We start from the raw sequence: 11,458 nt of genomic DNA, 5'->3' as shown, positions 1-11,458 counted from the left end.
ACACTGTGGGCCCAGACACTGTGGGCCCGGACACTGTAGGCCCGGACACTGTAGGGCCGGACACAGTAGGCCCGGACACTGTGGGCCCAGACACAGTAGGCCCGGACACTGTAGGGCCAGATACTGTGGGCCCAGACACTGTGGGCCCGGACACTGTAGGCCCGGACACTGTAGGCCCGGACACAGTAGGCCCGGACACTGTAGGGCCGGATACTGTGGGCCCAGACACTGTGGGCCCGGACACTGTAGGCCCGGACACAGTAGGCCAGGACACTGTAGGGCCGGATACTGTGGGCCCGGACACTGTAGGGCCGGACACTGTAGGCCCGGACACTGTAGGCCCGGACACTGTGGGCCCGGACACTGTAGGCCCAGACACTGTAGGGCCGGACACTCTAGGCCAGGACACTGTAGGGCCGGACACTGTGGGCCCGGACACTGTAGGGCCGGACACTGTAGGGCTGGACACAGTAGGCCCGGACACTGTAGGCCCGGACACTGTAGGGCCGGACACAGTGGGCCCGGACACTGTAGGCCCGGACACTGTAGGGCTGGATACTGTAGGGCCGGATACTGTGGGCCTGGACACTGTGGGCCCGGACACTGTGGGTCTGGACACAGTAGGTCCGGACACTGTAGGCCCGGACACAGTAGGGCTGGACACAGTAGGCCTGGACACTGTAGGCCCGGACACTGTAGGGCCGGACACAGTGGGCCCGGACACTGTAGGCCCGGACACTGTAGGGCTGGATACTGTAGGGCCGGATACTGTGGGCCTGGACACTGTGGGCCCGGACACTGTGGGTCTGGACACAGTAGGTCCGGACACTGTAGGGCCGGACACTGTAGGCCCGGACACTGTAGGCCCGGACACAGTAGGGCCCGGACACTGTAGGCCCGGACACTGTAGGGCCGGACACAGTTGGGCCCGGACACTGTAGGGCCGGATACTGTGGGCCTGGACACTGTAGGCACGGACACTGTAGGGCCGGATACTGTGGGCCCGGACACTGTAGGCCCGGACACTGTAGGGCTGGATACTGTAGGGCCGGATACTGTGGGCCTGGACACTGTGGGCCCGGACACTGTGGGCCTGGACACTGTATATCATATCATATATCATATCATATATATACAGCCGGAAACAGGCCTTTTCGGCCCACCAAGTCCGTGCCGCCCAGCGATCCCCGTACATTAACACTATCCTACACCCACTAGGGACAATTTTTACATTTTACCCAGCCAATTAACCTACATACCTGTACGTCTTTGGAGTGTGGGAGGAAACCGAAGATCTCGGAGAAAACCCACGCAGGTCACGGGGAGAACGTACAAACTCCTTACAGTGCAGCACCCGTAGTCAGGATCGAACCTGAGTCTCCGGCGCTGCATTCGCTGTAAAGCAGCAACTCTACCGCTGCGCTACCGTGCCGCCCTGTCTGGACACTGTAGGGCCGGATACTGTGGGCCTGGACACTGTAGGCCCGGACACTGTAGGGCCGGATACTGTGGGCCCGGACACTGTAGGGCCGGACACTGTAGGGCCGGATACTGTGGGCCCGGACACTGTAGGGCCGGACACTGTGGGCCTGGACACTGTGGGCCTGGACACTGTGAGCCTGGACACTGTGGGTCTAGACGCTGTAAACAGTTGTGTTTGTATGACCACAGCCCTAATCTAGGTCCAGCTCGTCTGACAGACTTGCCACCAGGGGCCAGCATCTCAGTCCCGTTGCCCTGGTTTGGGGTTTCAGAGGCTGATGCTCCCTCTAGAGTCTGAGCTTGTCGAGCTGCCTGGTAGTTTCAGGTTTATTGGAGCAGAACACGTTAGCTGGAAAGATAGGGCGGTCACGGTGGTGCAGCGGTAGAGTTGCTGCCTTACAGCGAATGCAGCGCCGGAGACCCGGGTTCCATCCCGACTACGGGTGCTGTCTGTACGGAGTTTGTACGTTCTCCCCGTGACCTGCGTGGGTTTTCCCCGAGATCAAAACATAGAAACATAGAAAATAGGTGCAGGAGGAGGCCATTTGGCCCTTCGAGCCAGCACCGCCATTCATTGTGATCATGGCTGATCATCCACAATCAGTAACCCGTGCCTGCCTTCTCCCCATATCTCGATTCCACTAGCCCCTAGAGCTCTATCCAACTCTCTTTTAAATTCATCAAGTGAATCGGCCTCCACTGCCCTCTGTGGCAGAGAATTCCACAAATTCACAACACTCTGGGTGAAAAAGTTTTGTCTCACCTCAGTTGTAAATGGCCTCCCCCAACATTGGGAACATTTTTTCTGCATCTAGCTTGTCCAGTCTTTTCATAATTTTACACATCTCTGTAAGATCCCCTCTCATCCTTCTAAACTCCAGTGAATACAAGCCCAGTCTTTCCAATCTTTCCTCATATGACAGTCCCGCCATCCCGGGGATTAACCAGGTGAACCTACGCTGCACTCCCTCAATTACAAGGATGTCCTTCCTCAAATTAGGAGACCAAAACTGCACACAATACTCCAAGTGTGGTCTTACCAGGGCCTTGTACAACTGCAGAAGAACCTCTTTACTCCTATACTCAAATCCTCGTTATGAAGGCCAACATGCCATTAGCTTTCTTCACTGCCTGCTGTATCTGCACGCTTACATTCAGTGACAGGTGTACAAGGACACCCAGGTCTCGCTGCACGTCCCCCTTACCTAACCTGACACCATTGAGATAATGGATGACATCTCATCCTGCTCCACGCGGCGGACCCTAAATCGGTGATCACGGTCTCTCCCCTGCCAGGTGAGTATGCGACAGACCAGCCTCATTGCCCACCCGAGCCCAAGCCCTGCTCCTTGCAAGGCACATTCCTTGTACATGCACATACTTGGCCAATAAACCTATTCATTCATTCATTCATTTATTACACAGGCTGACCCTGCATTCACACCAACTATTCCCAATCATTCCACATAATCTACCGCGCAAGGCTGCATCCTCGCTCTCCCAGTTAACTGACGGCAGCGGTGGTTTTATGGTTAAAGGTTCCCACTCATTTATGTGCATATTTAGTCTAGTTGAGTTTTGTTTAGTTTAGTTTAGAGATACAGCGCGTAAACAGGCCCTTCGGCCAACCGGGTCCGTGCCGACCAGCGATCCCCGCACATTAACACTATCCTACACCCACTAGGGACAACTTTTACATTCACCAAGCCAATTAACCCACAAACCTGTACGTCTTTAGAGTGTGGGAGGATTTTCAATTTTTAGTAAATGTTATTGTGAATGCAAACTAAAATGATGTTTCAGCCAATGCTTTGAAACAATTCCTTAATTTACATCACATTTTCATTCCCTAATAAAACAGTTAAGAGTATTCAAGAGAGAGTTAGATATAGCTCTTGGGGCTTATGGAATCAGGGGATATGGGGAGCAAACAGGAACGGGGTACTGATTGTGGATGATCAGTCATGATTACATTAATTGGCGGTTCTGGCTCGAAGGGCCAAATGGCCTCCTCCTGCACCTATTTTCTATGTTTCTATGAAACCGAAGATCTCGGAGAAAACCCACGCAGATCATGGGGAGAACGTACAAACTCCTTACAGACAGCACCCGTAGTCGGGATGGAACCCGGGTCTCCGGCGCTGCATTCGCTGTAAGGCAGCAACTCTACCGCTGCACCACCGTGACCGGCCCACCTTCCATAAGGAAACGGTGCCAAACATGGGCTGTCCTGCTGATGCCCCTTCCTGTAACTGACCACAGGGGGGCAGTGTGGAGGCACCGGGCGGCTCATTGATAAATGTTGAGCACTCTGTGTCCATGTTCTCCAGAGATGCTGCCTGACCCGCTGAGTTACTCCAGCACTCTGTGTCCATGTTCTCCAGAGATGCTGCCTGAGCCGCTGAGTTACTCCAGCACTCTGTGTCCATGTTCTCCAGAGATGCTGCCTGAGCCGCTGAGTTACTCCAGCACTCTGTGTCTATCTCTGGTATGAACCAGCATCTGCAGTTCATTGCTTCCACCATTGAAATTAGGAGGATTAAAGAAGAGGAGGTACGGACACTTTTGAAGAATATAAAAGTGGATAAGTCTCCAGGTCCTGATAGGATATTCCCTAGGACATTGAGGGAAGTTAGTGCAGAAATAGCAGGGGCTATGACGGAAATATTTCAAACGTCATTAGAAACAGGGATGGTGCCGGAAGATTGGCGCATTGCGCATGTTGTGCCTTTGTTTAAAAAAGGTTCTAAAAGTAAACCTAGCAATTATAGACCTATTAGTTTGACGTCTGTGGTGGGAAAATTAATGGAAAAGATACTTAGGGACAATATATATAATTATTTGGATAATCAAGGCCTGATTAGAAACAGTCAACATGGATTTGTGCCTGGAAGGTCATGTTTGACTAATCTTCTTGAATTTTTTGAAGAGGTTACCAGGGAAATTGATAAGGGCAAGGCTGTGGATGTTGTCTATATGGACTTCAGTAAGGCATTTGACAAGGTTCCACATGGAAGGTTGATTAAGAAGGTTAAATCGTTGGGTATTAATAGTGAGGTTGCAAGATGGATTCAACAATGGCTGAATGGGAGATACCAGAGGGTAACGGTTGACAATTGTATGTCAGGTTGGAGGCCAGTGTCTAGTGGAGTGCCCCAAGGATCTGTGTTGGGTCCACTGTTGTTTGTCATTTACATTAATGATCTGGATGATGGTGTGGCAAATTGGATTAGTAAATATGCAGATGATACTAAGATAGGTGGAGTAGTTGATAGTGAGGTAGATTTTCAAAGTCTACAGAGAGACTTGGGCCTTTTGGAAGGGTGGGCTGAAAGATGGCAGATGGAGTTTAATGCTGATAAGTGTGAGGTGCTACATTTTGGTAGGACAAATCAAAATAGGACGTACAGGGTAAATGGTAGGGAATTGAGGAATGCAGTGGAACAGAGGGATCTGGGAATAACTGTGCATTGTTCCCTGAAGGTGGAATCTCATGTGGATAGGGTGGTGAAGAAGGCGTTTGGTATGCTTGCCTTTATAAATCAGAGCATCGAGTATAGAAGTTGGGATGTAATGTTGAAATTGTACAGGGCATTGGTGAGGCCGAATCTGGAGTATGGTGTGCAGTTCTGGTCGCCAAATTATAGGAAGGATGTCGACAAAATGGAGAGGGTACAGAGGAGATTTACTAGAATGTTGCCTGGGTTTCAGCACTTAGGCTACAGAGAGAGGTTGAACAGGTTGGGTCTTTATTCTTTGGAGCGTAGAAGGTTGAGGGGGGACTTCATAGAGGTTTTTAAAATTATGAGAGGGACGGACAGAGTTGACGTGGGTAGGCTTTTCCCTTTGAGAGTGGGGAAGATTCCAACAAGGGGACATAACTTCAGAATTGAGGGACAAAGGTTTAGGGGTAACATGAGGGGGAACTTCTTTACTCAGAGGGTTGTGGCTGTATGGAATGGGCTTCCGGTGGAAGTGGTGGAGGCTGGCTCGATTTTATTATTTAAGAGTAAATTGGATAGGTATATGGATAGGAGGGGATTGGAGGGTTATGGTCTGAGTGCAGGTAGATGAGACTAGGTCAGGGAGAATGGTCGGCGTGGACTGGTAGGGCCGGACAGGCCTGTTTCCATGCTGTAGTTGTTATATGTTATGTGTTATATGTTATTGTTGTGGGTGGGTTCGTGCCAGGGAGTTGGCAGCTTGTGATTGGCGGGCATTAATCTGTGGTGGCCGGGTACAGGGGGATGGTCGCCTAGACCAGCCGTGATTCTGCCCTCGTAGATTCTGCACGATTGGTTGTGCCACTGAATACTCTCCCAAACCTCCACAGATGCACTGCGGACAGGATCCTAACAGGTTGCATCGCGGCCTGGCCTGGTTACGGCAATTCTAACGGACAGGAACGCAAGAGGATGCAGAGAGTGGGGGACTCAGCCCGGTCCATCACGGGCACGGCCCTCCCCACCATCGACAGCATCTACACTGGGCGCTGCCCCAAGAAGGCATCTGTCACCAAGGATCCCCACCATCCCGGCCGTGCCATCTTCTCACTGCTGCCATCAGGCAGGAGGTACAGACGCCTGAAGTCCCACACCACCAGGTCTCACCTGTGCACACATGTCCACACCTGTCCCCACCTGTGCACACATGTCCACACCTGTGCACACATGTCCACACCTGTCCCCACCTGTGCACACATGTCCACACCTGTGCACACATGTCCACACTTGTGCACACATGTCCCCGCCTGTGCACACCTGTCCTCGACTGTGCACACATGTCCACACCTGTCCCCAACGGTGAGTGGGTACCCACCTGCGTTGTTGTGGAGGGTCAGCAGGTCTGTAGCGGCCGTGTTGCTGCCTTCCAGTAGCACCTGCAGCGTCCGTGCGTCTCCCCGCTCTGCGGCCAGGTGCAGCACGGTGTTGCCCTTGGCGTCGAGGAGCGCAGGGTCAGCGCCCGACCCCAGCAGTTGCTCCACCACCGCGCACTGGCCCGTGATCACCCCCAACTGCAGGGGAGTCTGCAACACACAACACACGCCGTGACACGGAGACACGGACACGGAGACGGACACGGAGACGGACACGGCTCCACCACCGCGCACTGGCCCGTGATCACCCCAACTGCAGGGGCGTCTGCAACATACAACACACAGCGTGACACGGAGACACGGACACGGACACACAGAGACACGGAGATAAAGAGACACGGAGACACAGAGACGCATTGACACGGAGACATAGAAACATAGAAAATAGGCGCAGGAGGAGGCCATTCGGCCCTTCGAGCCAGCACCACCATTCATTGTGATCATGGCTGGTCATCCACAATCAGTAACCCGTGCCTGCCTTCTCCCCATATCCCTTGATTCCACTAGCCCCTAGACCTCTATCTAACTCTCTTTTAAATTCATCCAGTGAATCGGCCTCCACTGCCCTCTGTGGCAGAGAATTCCACAAATTCACAACTCTCTGGGTGAAAAGGTTTTTTCTCACCTCAGTTTTAAATGGCCTCCCCTTTATTCTTATACTGTGGCCCCTGGTTCTGGACTCCCCCAACATTGGGAACATTTTTCCTGCATCTAGCTTGGGCAGTCTTCCTCCTCCTCCTCCCCTGCCCCCAATCACCCCTTGATCACGACAGCCCCCCCCCACCCCGGCCCCCCCCCTACCACCCCGGGCCCCCCATTGCTTTTGCGGGTCCACTTTGCTCTTACCCCCTCCTCATTTTCAGTGGATCCCCAGGACTTCACTGGGCTTTACCTTGTACTGAACGTCCTGTATCTGTACATTGTGGGCGGCTCGATTGTAATCACGTGCAGTCTTTGCACTGACTGGACAGCGCTCAACAACAAAGCTTTTCAATGTGACAATGAACTGAGGCGAGGGAGGGTGGGGAACTATTCAACCCGACCAGTGGGTGCACAGTCAGCGAGGCCGGGACAAGGAACTGCACGTGCTGCAGCCTTCAGCAAAGCACAGAGTGCTGGAGGAACTCAGCATGTCAGGCAGCCTCTGTGGACAGGTGATATTGTGGGGCGGGACCCTTCTTCAGACTGATGGAGTAGGGGGGAGAAAGCTGGGCCTGTTGTTGGGCTGGGACAGTGTGGGCTGAAGGGCCTGTTGTTGGGTATGGACAGGGTGGGCTGAAGGGCCTGTTGTTGGGTATGGACAGTGTGGGCTGAAGGGCCTGTTGTTGGGCTGGGACAGTGTGGGCTGAAGGGCCTGTTGTTGGGTATGGACAGTGTGGGCTGAAGGGCCTGTTGTTGGGTATGGACAGTGTGGGCTGAAGGGCCTGTTGTTGGGTATGGACAGTGTGGGCTGAAGGGCCTGTTGTTGGGTATGGACAGTGTGGGCTGAAGGGCCTGTTGTTGGGCTGGGACAGTGGGCTGAAGGGCCTGTTGTTGGGTATGGACAGTGTGGGCTGAAGGGCCTGTTGTTGGGCTAGGACAGTGTGGGCTGAAGGGCCTGTTGTTGGGTATGGACAGTGTGGGCTGAAGGGCCTGTTGTTGGGCTAGGACAGTGTGGGCTGAAGGGCCTGTTGTTGGGTATGGACAGTGTGGGCTGAAGGGCCTGTTGTTGGGCTGGGACAGTGTGGGCTGAAGGGCCTGTTGTTGGGTATGGACAGTGTGGGCTGAAGGGCCTGTTGTTGGGCTGGGACAGTGTGGGCTGAAGGGCCTGTTGTTGGGTATGGACAGTGTGGGCTGAAGGGCCTGTTGTTGGACTGGGACAGTGGGCTGAAGGGCCTGTTGTTGGGCTGGGACAGTGGGCTGAAGGGCCTGTTGTTGGGCTGGGACAGTGTGGGATGAAGGGCCTGTTGTTGGGCTGGGACAGTGTGGGCTGAAGGGCCTGTTGCTGTCCATGGACAGTGTGGGCTGAAGGTCCTGTTGTTGGGCTGGGACAGTGTGGGCTGAAGGGCCTGTTGCTGTCCATGGACAGTGTGGGATGAAGGGCCTGTTGTTGGGCTGGGACAGTGTGGGCTGAAGGGCCTGTTGCTGTCCATGGACAGTGTGGGCTGAAGGGCCTGTTGTTGGGCTGGGACAGTGTGGGCTGAAGGGCCTGTTGCTGTCCATGGACAGTGTGGGCTGAAGGTCCTGTTGTTGGGCTGGGACAGTGTGGGCTGAAGGGCCTGTTGCTGTCCATGGACAGTGTGGGATGAAGGGCCTGTTGTTGGGCTGGGACAGTGTGGGCTGAAGGGCCTGTTGTTGGGTATGGACAGTGTGGGCTGAAGGGCCTGTTGTTGGACTGGGACAGTGGGCTGAAGGGCCTGTTGTTGGGCTGGGACAGTGGGCTGAAGGGCCTGTTGTTGGGCTGGGACAGTGTGGGATGAAGGGCCTGTTGTTGGGCTGGGACAGTGTGGGCTGAAGGGCCTGTTGCTGTCCATGGACAGTGTGGGCTGAAGGTCCTGTTGTTGGGCTGGGACAGTGTGGGCTGAAGGGCCTGTTGCTGTCCATGGACAGTGTGGGATGAAGGGCCTGTTGTTGGGCTGGGACAGTGTGGGCTGAAGGGCCTGTTGCTGTCCATGGACAGTGTGGGCTGAAGGGCCTGTTGTTGGGCTGGGACAGTGTGGGCTGAAGGGCCTGTTGCTGTCCATGGACAGTGTGGGCTGAAGGTCCTGTTGTTGGGCTGGGACAGTGTGGGCTGAAGGGCCTGTTGCTGTCCATGGACAGTGTGGGATGAAGGGCCTGTTGTTGGGCTGGGACAGTGTGGGCTGAAGGGCCTGTTGCTGTCCATGGACAGTGTGGGATGAAGGGCCTGTTGTTGGGCTGGGACAGTGTGGGCTGAAGGGCCTGTTGCTGTCCATGGACAGTGTGGGATGAAGGGCCTGTTGTTGGGCTGGGACAGTGTGGGCTGAAGGGCCTGTTGCTGTCCATGGACAGTGTGGGCTGAAGGTCCTGTTGTTGGGCTGGGACAGTGTGGGCTGAAGGGCCTGTTGCTGTCCATGGACAGTGTGGGATGAAGGGCCTGTTGTTGGGCTGGGACAGTGTGGGCTGAAGGGCCTGTTGCTGTCCATGGACAGTGTGGGATGAAGGGCCTGTTGTTGGGCTGGGACAGTGTGGGCTGAAGGGCCTGTTGCTGTCCATGGACAGTGTGGGATGAAGGGCCTGTTGTTGGGCTGGGACAGTGTGGGCTGAAGGGCCTGTTGCTGTCCATGGACAGTGTGGGATGAAGGGCCTGTTGTTGGGCTGGGACAGTGTGGGCTGAAGGGCCTGTTGTTGGGCTGGGACAGTGTGGGCTGAAGGGCCTGTTGCTGTCCATGGACAGTGTGCTGAAGGGCATGTTGTGGTGCGTGACGTACCTGGTAGAGGTCGTTCCTCATGTTGACGATGTCGTGGCCGGGCAGACTGACGATGACCGCGAGCAGGTGCTGTACTACCAGGGGCCGCAGGTGGATGATGGCCAAGTGTAACGCCCTGCGGTCAAAGAGAAAACACCTGCACTGGCCGCGCTCTCACCGACTGCGCGCACCGGAGGCCAGCGGCCGCGGTGGACGGATGGACACACCTGCACTGGCCGCGCTCTCAACGTCGGAGGGTGAGGGCAGACTTATGTTTATCATTACGTGTAGAGATACAGCGCGGAAACAGGCCCTTCGGCCCACCGGGTCCGCGCCGACCTGCGATCCCCGCACATTAACACTATCCTAGGGACAATTTTTACATTTACCAAGCCAATTAACCTACAAACCTGCACGTCTTTGGAGTGTGGGAGGAAACCGAAGATCTCGGAGAAAACCCACGCAGGTCACGGGGAGAACGTACAAACTCGTACAGACAGCACCCGTGTCGGGATGGAACCGGGTCTCCGGCGCTGCATTCGCTGTAAGCAGCAACTCTACCGCTACGCCACCGTGCCGCATATATACTTGATAGAAGTATATAACATTGTGAGAGGCATTGATAGGGTAGACAGTCAGAACCTTGCTCCCAGGGGGAAATTTCCAATGGGGTGGCACGGTGGCGCAGCGTTAGAGTTGCTGCCTCACAGCGCCAAAGACCGCTTCATCTCGACTACGGGCGCGTCTGTACGTGAGTTGTACGTTTCGTGACCTGCGTGGGTTTTCTCGGATCTTCGGTTTCCTCCACATTCCAAGATGCAGGATTGTAGGTTAATTGGCTTCGGTTCAGATTGTAAAGCTGCTCAGTGTGAGCAGGGATCGCTGGTCGGCACGGACTCGGTGGCCAAAGGCCTGTTTCCGCGCTGCATTCTAAACCCAAAAAACTAACCTACTCGCTTCACACCGAGCGAGGATGGTGGAGAATCTTCAGTATTACTCCAGCCTCACCGATCTCTGTTGCGGAGATTTCTGGCCCTCTGTGGAAACAGGCCCTTCAGCCCAACCTACCACACGCGGCAACAGTCCATCTACACTAGTCCACCTGCATGTGTCTGGCCCATATCCCTCCAAACCTGTCCTACCCAGTCCAAATTCTTAAACATTAAAAATATAAAAGGACTGGACAATCTACAGTGCATTCAGAAAGTATTCAGAACCCTTCATTTCCACATATTGTTACGTTGACCGTTATTTAAAATGGATTAAATTCTTTATTTATTTCATTATGAATCTACACACAGTACCCAGAATGAAGAAACGAAAACAGTGTTTAGAAATATTGCAAAGTACTTAAAAATAAATACTGAGATATCACATTTACATAAGTATTCAGACCCATTACTCAGTACTTTGTTGAGCACCTTTGGCAGCAATTACAGCCTCAAGTCTTCTTGGGTATGACACTACAAGCTTGGCACACCTGTATTTGGGTCATTTCTCCCATTGTTCTCTGCAGATCCTCTCAAGCTTTGTCAGGTTGGATGAGGAGAGTCGATGGCACAGATATTTTCAGGTCCCTCCAGAGATGTTCGATCAGGTTCAAGTCTGGCTCTGGCTGGGCCACTCCAGGACATCACAGACTTGTCACGAAGCCACTCCTGCGTTGTCTTGGCTGTGTGCTTAGGGTCGTTGT

The 11,458-nt window shown here is 54.0% G+C and overlaps 1 protein-coding gene across 1 annotated transcript in view; it reads right to left on the bottom strand.

Annotated features, from left to right (window-relative positions):
- The window catches only part of LOC144594047 (nuclear factor NF-kappa-B p105 subunit-like), a 49,885-nt gene extending 39,838 nt beyond the window's left edge, over window positions 1-10,047 (bottom strand). The window contains exons 1-3 of the mRNA XM_078400261.1: window positions 9,944-10,047; window positions 9,787-9,901; window positions 6,301-6,508 (exon numbers count right to left, since the gene is read on the bottom strand). Coding sequence (XP_078256387.1) covers window positions 6,301-6,508; window positions 9,787-9,901; window positions 9,944-10,047 — 427 coding nt within the window. The remainder of the gene's footprint in view (window positions 1-6,300; window positions 6,509-9,786; window positions 9,902-9,943) is intronic.
- Between the last annotated feature and the right edge of the window lie 1,411 nt (window positions 10,048-11,458).

Source organism: Rhinoraja longicauda, chromosome 1 (genome assembly GCF_053455715.1).
Source record: "Rhinoraja longicauda isolate Sanriku21f chromosome 1, sRhiLon1.1, whole genome shotgun sequence".
NCBI lineage: Eukaryota > Metazoa > Chordata > Chondrichthyes > Rajiformes > Arhynchobatidae > Rhinoraja > Rhinoraja longicauda.
Note: the sequence above shows the minus strand (reverse complement) of the source record. Positions and strands in the feature narration are given on the sequence as shown.